Source organism: Crassostrea angulata, chromosome 10 (assembly GCF_025612915.1).
Source record: "Crassostrea angulata isolate pt1a10 chromosome 10, ASM2561291v2, whole genome shotgun sequence".
NCBI lineage: Eukaryota > Metazoa > Mollusca > Bivalvia > Ostreida > Ostreidae > Magallana > Magallana angulata.
Window position 1 is genome coordinate 25,707,318 of NC_069120.1, and position 13,695 is coordinate 25,721,012.

The 13,695-nt window shown below is 35.7% G+C and overlaps 1 protein-coding gene across 1 annotated transcript; it reads left to right on the plus strand.

The window, feature by feature from the left end:
- The first annotated feature begins 1,029 nt into the window (after positions 1-1,029).
- LOC128167002 (meteorin-like protein) lies at positions 1,030-8,072 on the plus strand. The gene is made up of 4 exons (XM_052832487.1): positions 1,030-1,310; positions 3,591-4,003; positions 6,776-6,832; positions 7,165-8,072. Exons 1-4 carry the CDS (start codon positions 1,201-1,203, stop codon positions 7,479-7,481), a joined length of 897 nt encoding a protein of 298 aa, XP_052688447.1. The 5' UTR covers positions 1,030-1,200; the 3' UTR covers positions 7,482-8,072.
- The last annotated feature ends 5,623 nt before the right edge of the window (positions 8,073-13,695 follow it).

Sequence of the window (13,695 nt, forward strand, 5' to 3'; positions counted from 1 at the left end):
GTATCAAATTCAGGGCGTAAAATCTGCGTTTAGGAAATTAACGACAGGTGCAAAATGTTTAGTGGTAAATGTATGATACCAAAAAAAAAGAGAGAAAGAAATTTAAAAAAAAAAAAAAGGTGGAAAAAAGGAATGAAAACCATGTGATGTACAATGATCTTTAGAAATTTTGAAGGTCAAAATATATAGTCTCGCCAGTAAAAAATGGAGGACAAAACCACCAGATGGAGCAACCTGTATGTTGTAATAAGTAATTACAAATGGCATGGCAATATTAATTTTGTTTATTTTTTGTAGATATATACACAAGATCTTTATTTCCAGTCACGCCCTGCTGATTTGCGTTTAAGGAGGGAAGGTTTGGATGACATTAGGCGCGACGATTTAGAGAACACGCGAGCAATGGCGACTAAAGAATTATGTCATATGAACCGAAAATATCACAGTACAAAATACACAGAAACACCCATCCGCACGAAACGCACCCTAGCTTTTTAATTAAATTTTAACTTCGTCCACTGTAGATGAAAAACCACAGGTCCTCCGGAAAATAAAAAAAAAAACCACCCGAAATTACCAAAAAAGAAACGACAAACAATACTATGATGATGATGAATGTTTATATACGTAACGTATGTATTCTAGTTCTTGCTTTTTGCATAACATATTTAAAGAAATAATTCATTAGCCAGTGTATCACATTTATCATATATGAATTGATAGAAAAAATATGTGTAATAAATTAAATTTTTGTTTCGACAAAACTGCTGAAGCTCGTAATTTCTAAAGCGTTTTACACCTGCAGTTCTGTGTATTGCCCAAATTGTTTGTGTGAGTGATTACATTTTCTAATATTCTTGACAGGGAATAATATTATTCACTCAAAATGCCAAAGACATGTCACTCAGGTAAGTGCGCATCAGGTGAAGCGGGCGTATCTAAACTCGTTAACTCCGCCCACTTCAGTGATTGCGCGTGTCAAGCCGCGCTACGATTGGCTGTCATCACTATAGTAGTAAGTATTGAAAAACCACTTGTCGGATTTTAGGTAAATAAGCCTGAATGCGTACACCGTCTTTCACAGATCTGGATATACACCAATATACAAGAGTACAAAATTGTTTTGTTTTCATGAAAATGTGCAGAATCTTCAGTGGATAATGGTGCCTTGTTAATATAAAGTGTGATTTGGATTTCACGATGCGGTTGTTCTCGGTTTACGAGTTCCAACGTTACTTACTGTGTACAGTAATTGTATATCTTCAAGGATGTCTTGCTAAAGTGTGTGACCTGTGTGACTGTTCTATCAGGTAATTCATCCCAATTTGACAAAATTCATTTTCACGCCTCTCTCATTACTTCTCATTTGCACGCTCGAATCCCGACCTTTTGGATACTAGAAATTTGGGTAATTTTGTGGCTGCAATTTTTCTGCATACAACTTCCCTTTAATTTCATTTATTGAATTAAAAAAAAAATACATGTGGAAAAAGGCAGTTCTCGTATGGAATGTACATATAAACCAAAATATGTTAATTTGTATGTAAATTAAGTAGGTAAATTACGAAAAAAAAATTAAATTTTTCTTCGTTTGGTCTCGCTGACAATACGCTGGGCAGTTCGCCAAACTTCAGACAGGCGGGCACGCATGTAGAATACTTATTTGTTATTTCATTTTAATGGCGAGGTGTATATTGGCAATTCTAATTAAATCCTCTCAGGTGCTTGCAAAGGGTCCCCGGCGCATGACGATCGTTAGAGCATTACATTTTTATTTCGGTTTTAAATCTTGATCTGATTTACATAACGCATATTGCTAAAACATCAAGTCCTTTGATCCTTCAGATATTATTAATGTGTTGAGTCTACACAGTTATGACATTTAAAATATTCTATCAAGTGCAGGACACAGAGCCAAATTTTGTAGAGTTTTAAGATAATTATAACCCATATATTTTAAATCAAATCATATACTAGTAAGTCATCGTCATAATTTTACCTTAGTAGTTGATTATCTGCCACGAGCATTGACAATTACAGGGAGAAATGCAAGCGGATTTTGCGATAACATTGTAATATTAAAATACCCTTACAACAGGTACTCCTAGGGTTCGGCAGAGAATTTATTTCTTTCTTGCAGAAAGGGAAATGAAATCGATTTCAGTCCAATGATTCACACACCAGATTTGAATCTTTTGAACGTCATATTGTAAATTGTGTAAGCTCCTCTGAGCAAACAATGAGTTCAAACTTGATAAATCATGAGCTTGTTGATAAAACAAGAGGCCTATAGAAACACAAATTGTAGCCGGACATATTAAACAACACGTCTTGATGGGAGTCCTGTTCTCATGTCAACACAAAACCCTATTGAAGTGACAGCCAATCTAAGGGAACCCTGAATATGAAGGCAACAAATTACTCTCCCAGATTCATGCAACGTAACAACCCTAACATCTCGATATCACGGCAACCCTTCCTCCCTTATCCCCCTTATGCTATGTAGCATAATAGAATTTCAATTTTTCACATTTCAAATGAAAAGTTTCGAGTCCAAATCGCAAATCCTCTTGCGGCCCGCAAAGCCGGTGCCTTAGGTATGCATCGAGTCTTGTCAATAGGAGAGATTTGCAGTTTAATCGGCATTGCTGTGTGTTGATGATTTTATTGTCATTAATCTCTAGGGGACGGTATTATTAAGGTCCCTTATCACGGGAAGAGCCCCCCTTTCGTAATGTACCTACTTATCATCGGCAGCATTTGTGTGGTCGACCTTTTACATACGGGTACATCCAAATCCCGCCGCGCCTGGTAATCAGACATGGCAACTTAAGTGTTCTCTGCAATTTGAAAAGAAAGAATTTACCACCTTAATGAGGGAGTAGTCCAATGTAACTCTCCCATCTAATTGAGTTTTATCTCGTTTTAACGTTTTCTCGGGGTAAGCATCAGGTTAAGATGACGAGAAAGAAAAAAAAACTCGTGACAGACGGGATATTTCTGGGGGCCATATATAAATTCCTATTATCGGTACGTGTAGGAAGTCTAAGGAAGATGTGGCGATTACACAAAGAACATGCAAATTAGGCTAAATCAGGAACCCGTCAGACAAACCACAATATATCATATGGATTCAAAAAGTGAAAAGAGGAATGCGAGAAGTATATCATTATATATACCTTAGATGTATATATTCAAGATTTGACGGCCCAACGCACCTAGGGATATTGATGGTATATAGCACAAAGAAAAGGGAAGATGCGACACTGATTTCCATACGCCTTTTCATTTTTTGATGCATCGTCTACAATTTCAAACGTCAGAATATCTAGTCACATTCTGTCTGCAAAACATATAAACCTAAACACCTGTTTTTTTTAAAAGAACAAAACTCGGGTTCAGCGTGCATGAATTTTGTATAGATATTAAGCATTTGTTTCGTTACCAAATTATCTGTTTTTGTACATTTACATTTGATTTGTAAGCGTCATATAAAATGTTGTGCATTATAGATTTTCTAAATATAATTCTATTGAAAATATGTTAGATGTAAAGAATAGATTTAAACATTCCTTTTCTTTCTTTTTCAGTGACTTGGATACAGAAGTACCAGGGGTGAGGAATATCAACACTCTCTGCAACGCGGGGAGCATCGAATGGATCAGCCCTTATGGAGCTTTACGTGTTGAACTAAGTTATACGACTGGCGGACTGTATGAAGCCTGCTTCAAAATACAGACAGAAAATGTGAAAATTAAAGTGTCTCAAGAGTCGTGGAAGAACACTAAATCTCATTTTGCAGGCAGTCTGCCTCAGTCATCATTGCTCAAGCCATTATTTAGTGTCAATGGCAGGACTAACGAGTATTGCACGTATTCGAACACTCCCGTCCTGCTATATTTAGAACCAGAGAGAACACATGACATGTCTGGATTTCCTAGAATGAAGTTAGAGTATGTGTTAGAGAGAAAGACTCCGCAGCATTTACAAAATAGCCTGGAGGGTAAGGATTGCTTTTAGATGTATCTCAAAGGATCACTATTGTAAATTCGGTGTCAAATGTGGAATTCTTTGACCCCCGTGAGTCATCATCATAATCCTGGCCTTAAAACTCAATTCCTCTAGTAACTTGAATACATCCAGTCTCGTATTTACAAGTATCCTAGTATCGGCGTTTCTTTTATTAGCAAACAAAAAGATAAAAACCTAGCATACCGTTCGTTACAAAGTTTGATAAAGTGGATTACAGTAGACAGTCTAATCAGTAGGACTTCTATAACGCATCAGTAGAGGGGGTCCAGACCCCTGTGACGCGATAAATATAACCTAGGGACGAGTACCTGTGTCTCTCTCCTCTCTAGCTCGGGCCTTGACTTGTTGCTGTATAGGTAAAAAGGAAGGGAGCGAGGTCTTATTGATCATTTGTTGACAAAAAGATGAATAGGGATAGAAAAATCGACCCTTTTCTTTGTATATTATGAAAAGTGTTTCAGGTCTTGACACGCAAGTAGGGGGAAGAGATACCCAGTGGTCCACTTTATTGTCCGACTTCCTCCGCGCTCAGGTGTATAAGCAACCTTGTAAGAAACACAAATCAAGAAGTTATCAGCGCGAGAGGTGCGACCTGCCATACGCAGCCGTGTATAGGACAATACAAAGGTTTACTCTGATGGACAATAAATCGACCTGCGCCCAGTCAGATTAGATTTCCTCTATGGACCTTTCTTCATACAAATGACCAATTTTGTGTTTGGAAAGTCGACACCTTATTCACTTTTGTCGGGTTTTTACCATTGCTAAAGTCGATCATTTTGGCACAGAATTTAGCTCATTTCGAGCAAAAGCCAAGATACTCAAAGAGAATCAAATTTCATCCAATTTTCTGACTGTGTGTACATTTTTCAATAGAATTTGCGGCGAATTAATCGAGTAAAAGAAACATTATGCCATTATACAGAAAATTGTGAAACCTTTGGCGTAACAACCTATGCTAATGGGATAAGCATGTAACAAAGTCAATACATTAGCAAATCATTCTTTTGGGATGAAGGGGATCTTGTTTCGGCTTCGCTAGAGCTAATCTTACATGAGTATTTAATCAGCAATTGTGAATCTGTGCTCTGGGGGGCTACGTATTGCGAACTTTGTCAAGTCAGTGTGCAAATATTGTCACACGGCGATCAAACAGACAACAAAAACAGTGTCAGGGGCTGCAATAGAAAATCATCAAACAAGCAAGCGGATTTTTTGGGGGAGTTGAATTAAAATTCATGATACTGATAGTCCTTAAGCTGAAAGGAAACACTCTGGGAGATTCAAAAGTACCAATATTTATTTTTTGCAGAGTGATTTCTTTGGCTGTATTACACAGTTCCGTTATGAAGAATTTCTTGTTGCCACACGTCTTTAGGTACCGTCTAAAAGAGCTTTTGGGCTGTGCAACATTAAACAAACACCGTTGCATTTGGTAACCTTGATAACTCCAGCTTATTTTTATGTCTTCTTTGGCACAACCCTACTGGCTATTTGATACCTTTTTAATGATGGGGAGAATTCGTTTATCGAAAAGGCGTCTTTGTGTGTAAGGACCAACAACACACAGTTTTTGCGCTTGAGCTGTTTTAACGAGACTAGATAGATCTTTTTTAATTACGTAATTTTCCCCTATCTGGTAACACTTGTAGTTCAGGCATATGTTTCGTCCAACACAAGATAGCTAATAATTGATATGTACCTTGGTTGAGCAATATGGCCGCTTAAACCTTTAACCCAGGTGGTATCCACTTTAAAAAGAAACTGAAAAAAGTACAGAAATCATTATCTTCTTTCGCGCAAAAAACTTATTAAGACGGGTATAGCCCCAGACATGGAATGTAAATTATGTTAAGTGATACACGGCTTTTAAACAACTTAACAAAGCAAAGTATCAATTCGCAGACAGAAGTAAAATTGGGTGTCCGAAAATCTCTTGTGAGCTGAAAAGGAGTTTTCATAATTAATGCATAAGTTGAACCAGAAAACTCAGTAAAATGATACTTGTTTTGAGCAAAAAAAAAAAAAACAACTGATAGCAACGAGACAGGAACGTAAACAAATAGAGGCACGAAAACAACTTCATTGTGGGTAGAAAATTGTTATGTGTCCTCATCTGATAATTAAAGCAAAACATGACACATGACAGCGAAAGAAAAAGTGATTTTCCCCCTTGGCTTCTGTTTGTTTGAACTCGACAAGCCTCCAACTGTGCTTCGTGGAAAGTCCAGGAGAACAAAACAGACCTCTTATCGCCTAAAACAAATCAAATGGGTTTTTTCTGTTTCTTTTTTGTTCAACAACATTTGACGACTTTCTGACGGTGCTTGCACGTAATCCCAAGCTAGTGAAGCAGGACAAGGGGAAATCAAGAAAAAAGGACTTTGAAAACAAAACCGAGATTATAAAGCGATGTCCCCGCTGATAAGCCCTTCTGCCCTCTTATCCGTCTAATCTCGAACACCTTTCAATATAACAGTGAATAAGAAAGTTTGTAACGAACGGCCTTGGTTTGTTTAAGTACCTTCAAATCTTTAAAAAGGATCTTTAAAAAACGAGATTTTGTTCCTATGCTAGTCAAACACACCCGCTTGTCCAGATCTCAATAAGTTTGCTCAATTTTGCAGACAAAGATAACGTTCCACAATACTTACAATCACGGGGTCATCTTTGAACCAGACCCTTCTATCATGTTTTCCGCCTGTTAAACTCTTTCATAATTCGACTTTTGTTTCTTTTACAGACTGTAGACCATGTGATACTGAAGAGCTAATCAGGTCCTACTGCACCAGTGATTTTGGTAAGCGCATATATCCAGTTTTGAAAACTATTACATTAAAATTTTCATTTGAGTTAACATTTCATGAAATACTATAAACAAATACGTACAATATGATACTAGCAAACAGTTCATATAGAAACACTGTCATTTTCACATGTTTGCAAGATTTAATCACCCTGAATATCATCTAACCATCAAAGTTCTGAAATTGTACAATTATTTATAAATTCACTCGCATCAAGCGGAACTACATATGTAATAAACACAGTTTAATTCCATTTTACTTGAGTTGATTTGTTTTTGTATAAAATACATCTTTCATATAATAATGAATTCTTTATTAATTGTAGTCTTCATTGGTGAAATGGGACAAGTCAGAAACAGAGACGAGGATGAAAAATCGGAAGTAGAATTTAAGGTGACACGCGTTGTCCGGAAGTTGGGCGCACTACACTTCCGGACCAATACAGACATTCAGCAGCAATATGGCAAAATAGTAGTCCCGAAGAAGTGTCAAGTGAGAAATGGACGAGGAATTTTCCTCATTACCGGCAGTGTCAGGTTTGGCGAACTGGCTAAGACCTGTTCTCCATACTTGTCAGATTGGGAAAATATCGCAAATATTGCTCTTCGCGAAGGCAGAATGGAATGTCCGCTAGTCCTGTGACGTGGTCATATGGACTCCATACATACATTATGCTATAATGATCTCAGACAATACAAATGGCATTGTGCAATGCATAGGAGTGAAATATAGTTCAAAAAGACATTCGTGAAGAATGCAAAGTCAAAATATACAAGGCGAAAAGGGACCACATTTTGATTCATACCATATAAGGCTTCTGACTGTGATACTGCGTATTGGTGCAATGGACCAACTACAACCTGTTTACTGCTTGATGTAAACATGTACATGACTTAACAAAAAGAGAAAAGAAAACCCGACTTGTAACCGTCTAAAAGACAACTGAAAATAATCGCAATTTCACTTCACATAATGACGATCTCGTTTTTCTCTGTAATGTGTTCAAATCATTGTCTATAAATGCTAAATTCATCCATAAAACAGTGGCTTCTCGTTCAAATATGAAAATTACACGTATGGACTGAGAAATCAGTGTTGTTTGCTTATGACATTTTCAGTATTATACATGAACTTTGAAAAAAAGGTTAATTGTTTACATTCCACATTGTGCTGATATCTATTGTTAAAATTTTGTTATATTGTTTTAAAGGAGAAATAAAATTATTAAAAATATCATAATGTTTGTGATCATTAAACATTGTAATTTTCTTTCTTTGTCATTAGAAAAAAAAACATTTGCAGATCTATGATAATTTTATACTGGTGATATTGGGATATAAAGTTCCACATTTGTAAGGAGCAAAATATGCATTCTCTAAAGTTAATGACAAAGAAAAAAAAATCACCAACGGTTGAAAGTATTAAACCGTTATGAATTTTAACTTATCCAAAATATGCAATGATTTGGGACAGAACCATTGAGATTCTTTAGGCATTGAATACAAAGCAAGGCAAACAACGTGCAAGAAATGACCAAGTGATATTAAATAAATAATCCTTTTTTTTTTTTAATTTTGTTACAATAATAGTTGATTGTAAATAGTATGTTGACATTCCTTTCAGTTCGTACATATAAAGGGCTTACAGTGCTTTTGGTTGTCCGTGAAACTGGCAATAATAAACAAACACCGATCAGTTCTAAAGAACTATTCTACTAGGTTTGCACTCTAACCAAAACAGAAATGTTTGTAAAAACAGATATCAAAATATACATGCATTGCCTCTACGCGCAGAACCACGTGGACTTTCGTGAGTGCGTTTGTCTGGTTGAAACAGGGATTTTTTTAAAAACGCCCCGGGACTTTACGCACGTATTATTAAAGAACAGTATAATCTTCATTGGCGTATTATAGAGAGCCGAGTGAAAAAATAAAGGTTTATAAATCTACATATTAATATAGATCTTCTACCGGTTTAAATTCTATCTATATATAAGCAATTCTTTTCATCTAGAGAATAAATATTAATTCAATACGAAATAGGTAACTAAAAAAGAGGGAAAAATCAAATCTAGCGAGAAATATATGCCTTTTATTCGTAAAATTGAGTATTTTTCAAGTGATTATAAAATGAAATTCTAAGGAATATATGGTTGAGGTATATGTAGAGAAAAGCAGCTGACACATTTCGCTGACCCTTCAATATAGTTTCCGATGGAACGATAGTCACCCGAGTGAAAAATGAAGTCAGGGTGAATGAAAGTCAAACGAGCCATACGTATTCTCGGTCCACATGAAGAAACGAATATAAATGTGGATAGAATTTACTATCTTGTCTCTAATAACATTGAAGGCGTCCAACTAGAAAGCTTAAGATTCATAACGAATTCCTCCTCATCCAGTAAAAACCAAAATCAAGGTAGGAGTCTCTTCAGAAAAGTGATCTTTATTTGACAATAAAAACATTTCATAGATACACAATCTCTCCACTTCAAGAAACAAGCGTTTAGCCGTCGAATTTTATTAAAAACACATGCAAATGGCGTTTTCATTATTGTTCTCTATATTTTTCAAGTGCAGAACTCTTCAGCCAGGAGGAAAGTGATACGATACCGAATTTTTGCCGCATTATTTTAATTTGCCTAGCTCTTGAGTCCGTCTCATCGCCGTAGTTTTAGTGCTGACAAAACGCAAAATTCTGCCAGAACCGGGGCGAATTTACATTCGAAACGATAGAAAGGTTAGAAACCTATAGGGATGGCAAAGCCCTTTTTGTCATGTTTTGAAAACATGAATACCAAAAGACAGTAAAAAGACACCATAGCAGTGCAAGTTTTGAAAAGTTCATGCATAGGGAAGAAATATCCTTTTCGCCACCTTATTTTTGGAATTAATTTTCGAGATTTCAAAATGAAAAAAAAACTGAGAACAAATGTTACGGGATATTAATCATTGCCATGTTTGTTGACATCAAAAACTCAGATAAACTTGAAATTCAACGTGTAAAATAAACATCAGAAGCCCTTCAATGTCAATAACCAAATCTTCAGAAATCTCCTCGAAACCTCGCTGTCAAGAGAATCATAGAAAGGGTTTTTTGTGTGCATGATATCCAGATTTCCTTTAATCTTACTTGTACAAACACTAGACGCATTCATTCCCGACACTTTCAGAGATTTCAGTTCGCCGAGTAATCTATGTCTTTTCAATTCTCTGTATTGACATTTTATGTCTGAAATTAGAATGCTTTTTAAATCTTGCCCGAGTTAAGAGAGAAAAGGAAAAGAATTGGAAAATCGATAATTTTACTCAAGAAAATGACCCGTAATTGGGTTACTACAAAATTACAGAGTATCTACTTTTATTTTTCCGTGACTCATTTGTGTCAGATCAGCACAAACAATCTATGTATCGAATTCCCTTCGTGTTTGGTATAATTTCGATCTTACTATTTGAATCTTTCTAATTGAAAATAAACACGAGTTATTAAGACTGACTCATAAAGAGGCTATGTTCCGCATAGCAATTCCACATTTTACGATTACATTTACAAGTCATTCGAAGAAATTGTGAAACCTTTATTCTTGGCAGTTCCAATTTTCAATTCGCGCATTATCTCGTATTTTTGAACCGAAATGCAATGACGATGACGTAACGTTTCATATCTATGTTCAGATTGCTCATTATGTATTGCATGCTATTTACATCTGTTTGACCTTGAGAGATGTTGAATTGGATCTGGAGGGTATCTGAAAGTTGATACCTTCAAATTCTTCCCCAAGTGTGTGCCTTTTTGTTGTTACCAGTGACACCCTTAGAAGCATATTAAGAATAAGTTGCTAGTACAAGTAGTACAAGTCAATGATCGGTATTCGCAAAGCAAAATAAAGGACATGAAATAGTTATTAAAAGAGGGAAATAAAAACTAGCATCATAAACAACAAAAAGCCGGGTACTGATTGGTCTAGTATGGTATCAAGTAGCTCATTGAATTATGAAACAGTCGGATCTTGACCTCTTTCTTAAAAACTGGGGGACATTATGCTCATACAAGTGAGAGCATCGGTTACCGACTCTAGACTCCTTTGGACCTCGGAAAATTTTAACAATGGATGCTATAGTTTGCGCGGCGCCAAGTCAAAAGTATTTCGCGCTGAGTCTCAAGCATGCTAAAGAAGGGAACATTATAGACATGCACACTATAAATTGTTGCTTTCCAGTGAAATTTTAATCGATGCATATAGTATAGTCAAATAGAGAAGAAGTGACAGTACTCATGTAAGAGTACTGAATTCAACAAGGGAGACAGTAAAGAGAGAGTGGGGAGGTGTATGCGGACGGACACAGGAAATTCGACTCGAGGGGGGGGTAATGAAAGTCTTGCTGTATCCTGGAATAAAAAGGTTACTTAGACGTCCAACATTCCTTTTACCTATATGTTAACAAAACAAGTCAACCACGGCGAATTCGTTCTCCAGACCAAAAGATAAAAATTGAGAAGGAAAGTTAAAGTTAACACGCCACACGACAATGCTCGCGGAAAACGATCTTCTGACAAGATAGTTCCAGTGACTTCATCTCACATCAAGATGATACGATTCTCGTCCGACCCGATTCGAACTTTTTTCCTTTTCCACCCTCCTGACGATGTCACCAATTACTGGGGCCACTGTACGGTTCAGAGCTCCAGCCATCCTTATCTTATCATGGCGTTGTCGGATACCAGCATGGCCGTCTGATGAATTGACTTGTTAGGGTAGTAATTAGCTGAAGGCTTCACCTTTGATATCTGTAAAAAGTCGTTTCGTAAAGCCTTTATATCTGTTTTTGAAGAGCTCAGTATGATGATAACAAGATAGCAGAGAAGTAATCTAGGTCTGTTTGTACACACTTACACGTATATACCGATATATCTGTGGCCACCGTATTGTCTAAACAAATTATGTGGGTTTTCAGAGGGTAAACCTTGACCAAATATTGTTTTTGTGATTTGGACGAGGGTCTAACAAACTTGTCAAAAGTTCATGTTTGTTTTCTTTTAACTAATCTCACTTGCTTAGAGCCCCAGCTTATGTTCTACTATCATTGCATACCTATCTGCAATACAAAAACGAAAAAAAAATTGTCCTTTTATTTCAGAAATTGTTTCAAATTTGTGCAATTATTGCCATTTAATGATAATTGTAACAAAAATGACTGCACATCAAATACGTAACATTTTCAAAGCAATTTCAAAATGTGTTTGAATTTGTCAAAATGTTAGTATATGGTTTGAAGGTTACGTTTCTAGTTATTGTTGTGAAGAAAAATAATCTGTTATCAGAGGAGCTAATAAATTATATTGCTTTTAAAATGATATAAAATTTAATTTTCCTCAGCCAGAGAAGATTAAACACGCCAAAGGTGTAATTGCATGCCTGTTTTAATAGCTTGAACGATTTGTTCGCCATTTCAGTTTAAGACTGAATCTTTTTGATATTATGCGGATTATATATAAAGATATGGATCTTTATATTTCTTAGGATGTTTTAGAAGTACAATGTATCGACTTAAAATTTCTTTTTTTATTTATCAAGAAATCGTTTTTCTTTTCTTTTTTTTTTTTTTTTGGCTTTTGAAATAATCAAAGGTTTTTCAACAAATACCATCGATTTAGTTTCTTTAAAACTCTCTGTAGTACCTCTTTTAAAAATGATTTCTATAAAATACAAACTTTAAAATTCAGAGAGAGAGAGAGAGAGAGAGAGAGAGAGAGAGAGAGAGAGAGAGAGAGAGAGAGAAAAAAAGAGAGAGAGAGATGGGTGGAATAATTTATCAATTATTCTGAATTCCGGTTTCAAGTTTCCATACAATTTTGTAAATTTTGCCTACATAAATTTCTTCTCGTATTCTTATCCAAAGTACTACTCGGTCACCTTCAGAAGTCCCCCAGCCACAGTCATTAAGGGACGCTCGCTGGTGTGCTAATATGTACAATGCACCTAGCTAATTAGTGCTATGAACAGTTACTCCAGTGTTAGTTTTCGTAAGGTTATCGCAAGTTTGAGTGAGGTAGGATCGACAAGATCAGGCTCTATTTCTGAAACTACCCTTATATGTTTCAAATCCAAATAAAAGTTACACGAACCATGAAAGTTGGCCAGGAAAGCATTTTTTCTCAACTTTCAAATCTGCATTTTACTATTAAAAAACTTACACCTGCCCTATAGTATCAAGATAATCGAGATCAAACTCTGTATCTGAAGCTACCTCTAATTATACATTCATAGTTATATCAACTGTCAAATTTTTCTTTAATTTTTTTTTTTTAAATTTACATAAATTTTGAAATTGTACTTGCATGTGTAGCACAAGCACAGTTTAAATGTATATGTACATGTATATGCAAGTAATAGAATGATTGGCGTCAATTCAGTCTCATTTCACACTGTGGTCATTACAATGTACATGTACCTACTATTGATTGTTTTCATTTAATTTTAAACAACGTGAGTGCAAGTTCTGTGATACCACTTCATAAGATTATGACAATGAACTTTATTATCATAACTGAAATTACACTGTAGAGAATTGAAAATACTTATTTACAGTATGTACAAACTACAGAATAATAGATGGAAATCATGGGTACATTGTCATAAAATTATTATGTATATGTATGTACATTTTTATAATCTTATCAAATAAAATTCGGTAAAATGTCTCTTCATTGAACAGGCGAGTGGAGATACTATGATGGGTTTTCGCAAGCAAGACACCCACCTCTCTGCAGGCTGAACAAAAACGTTCAACGACAGCAAATGCAATGTCAAATAACAACATACTTGGGTAGACAAAAAAAAATAAACAAAACCCCC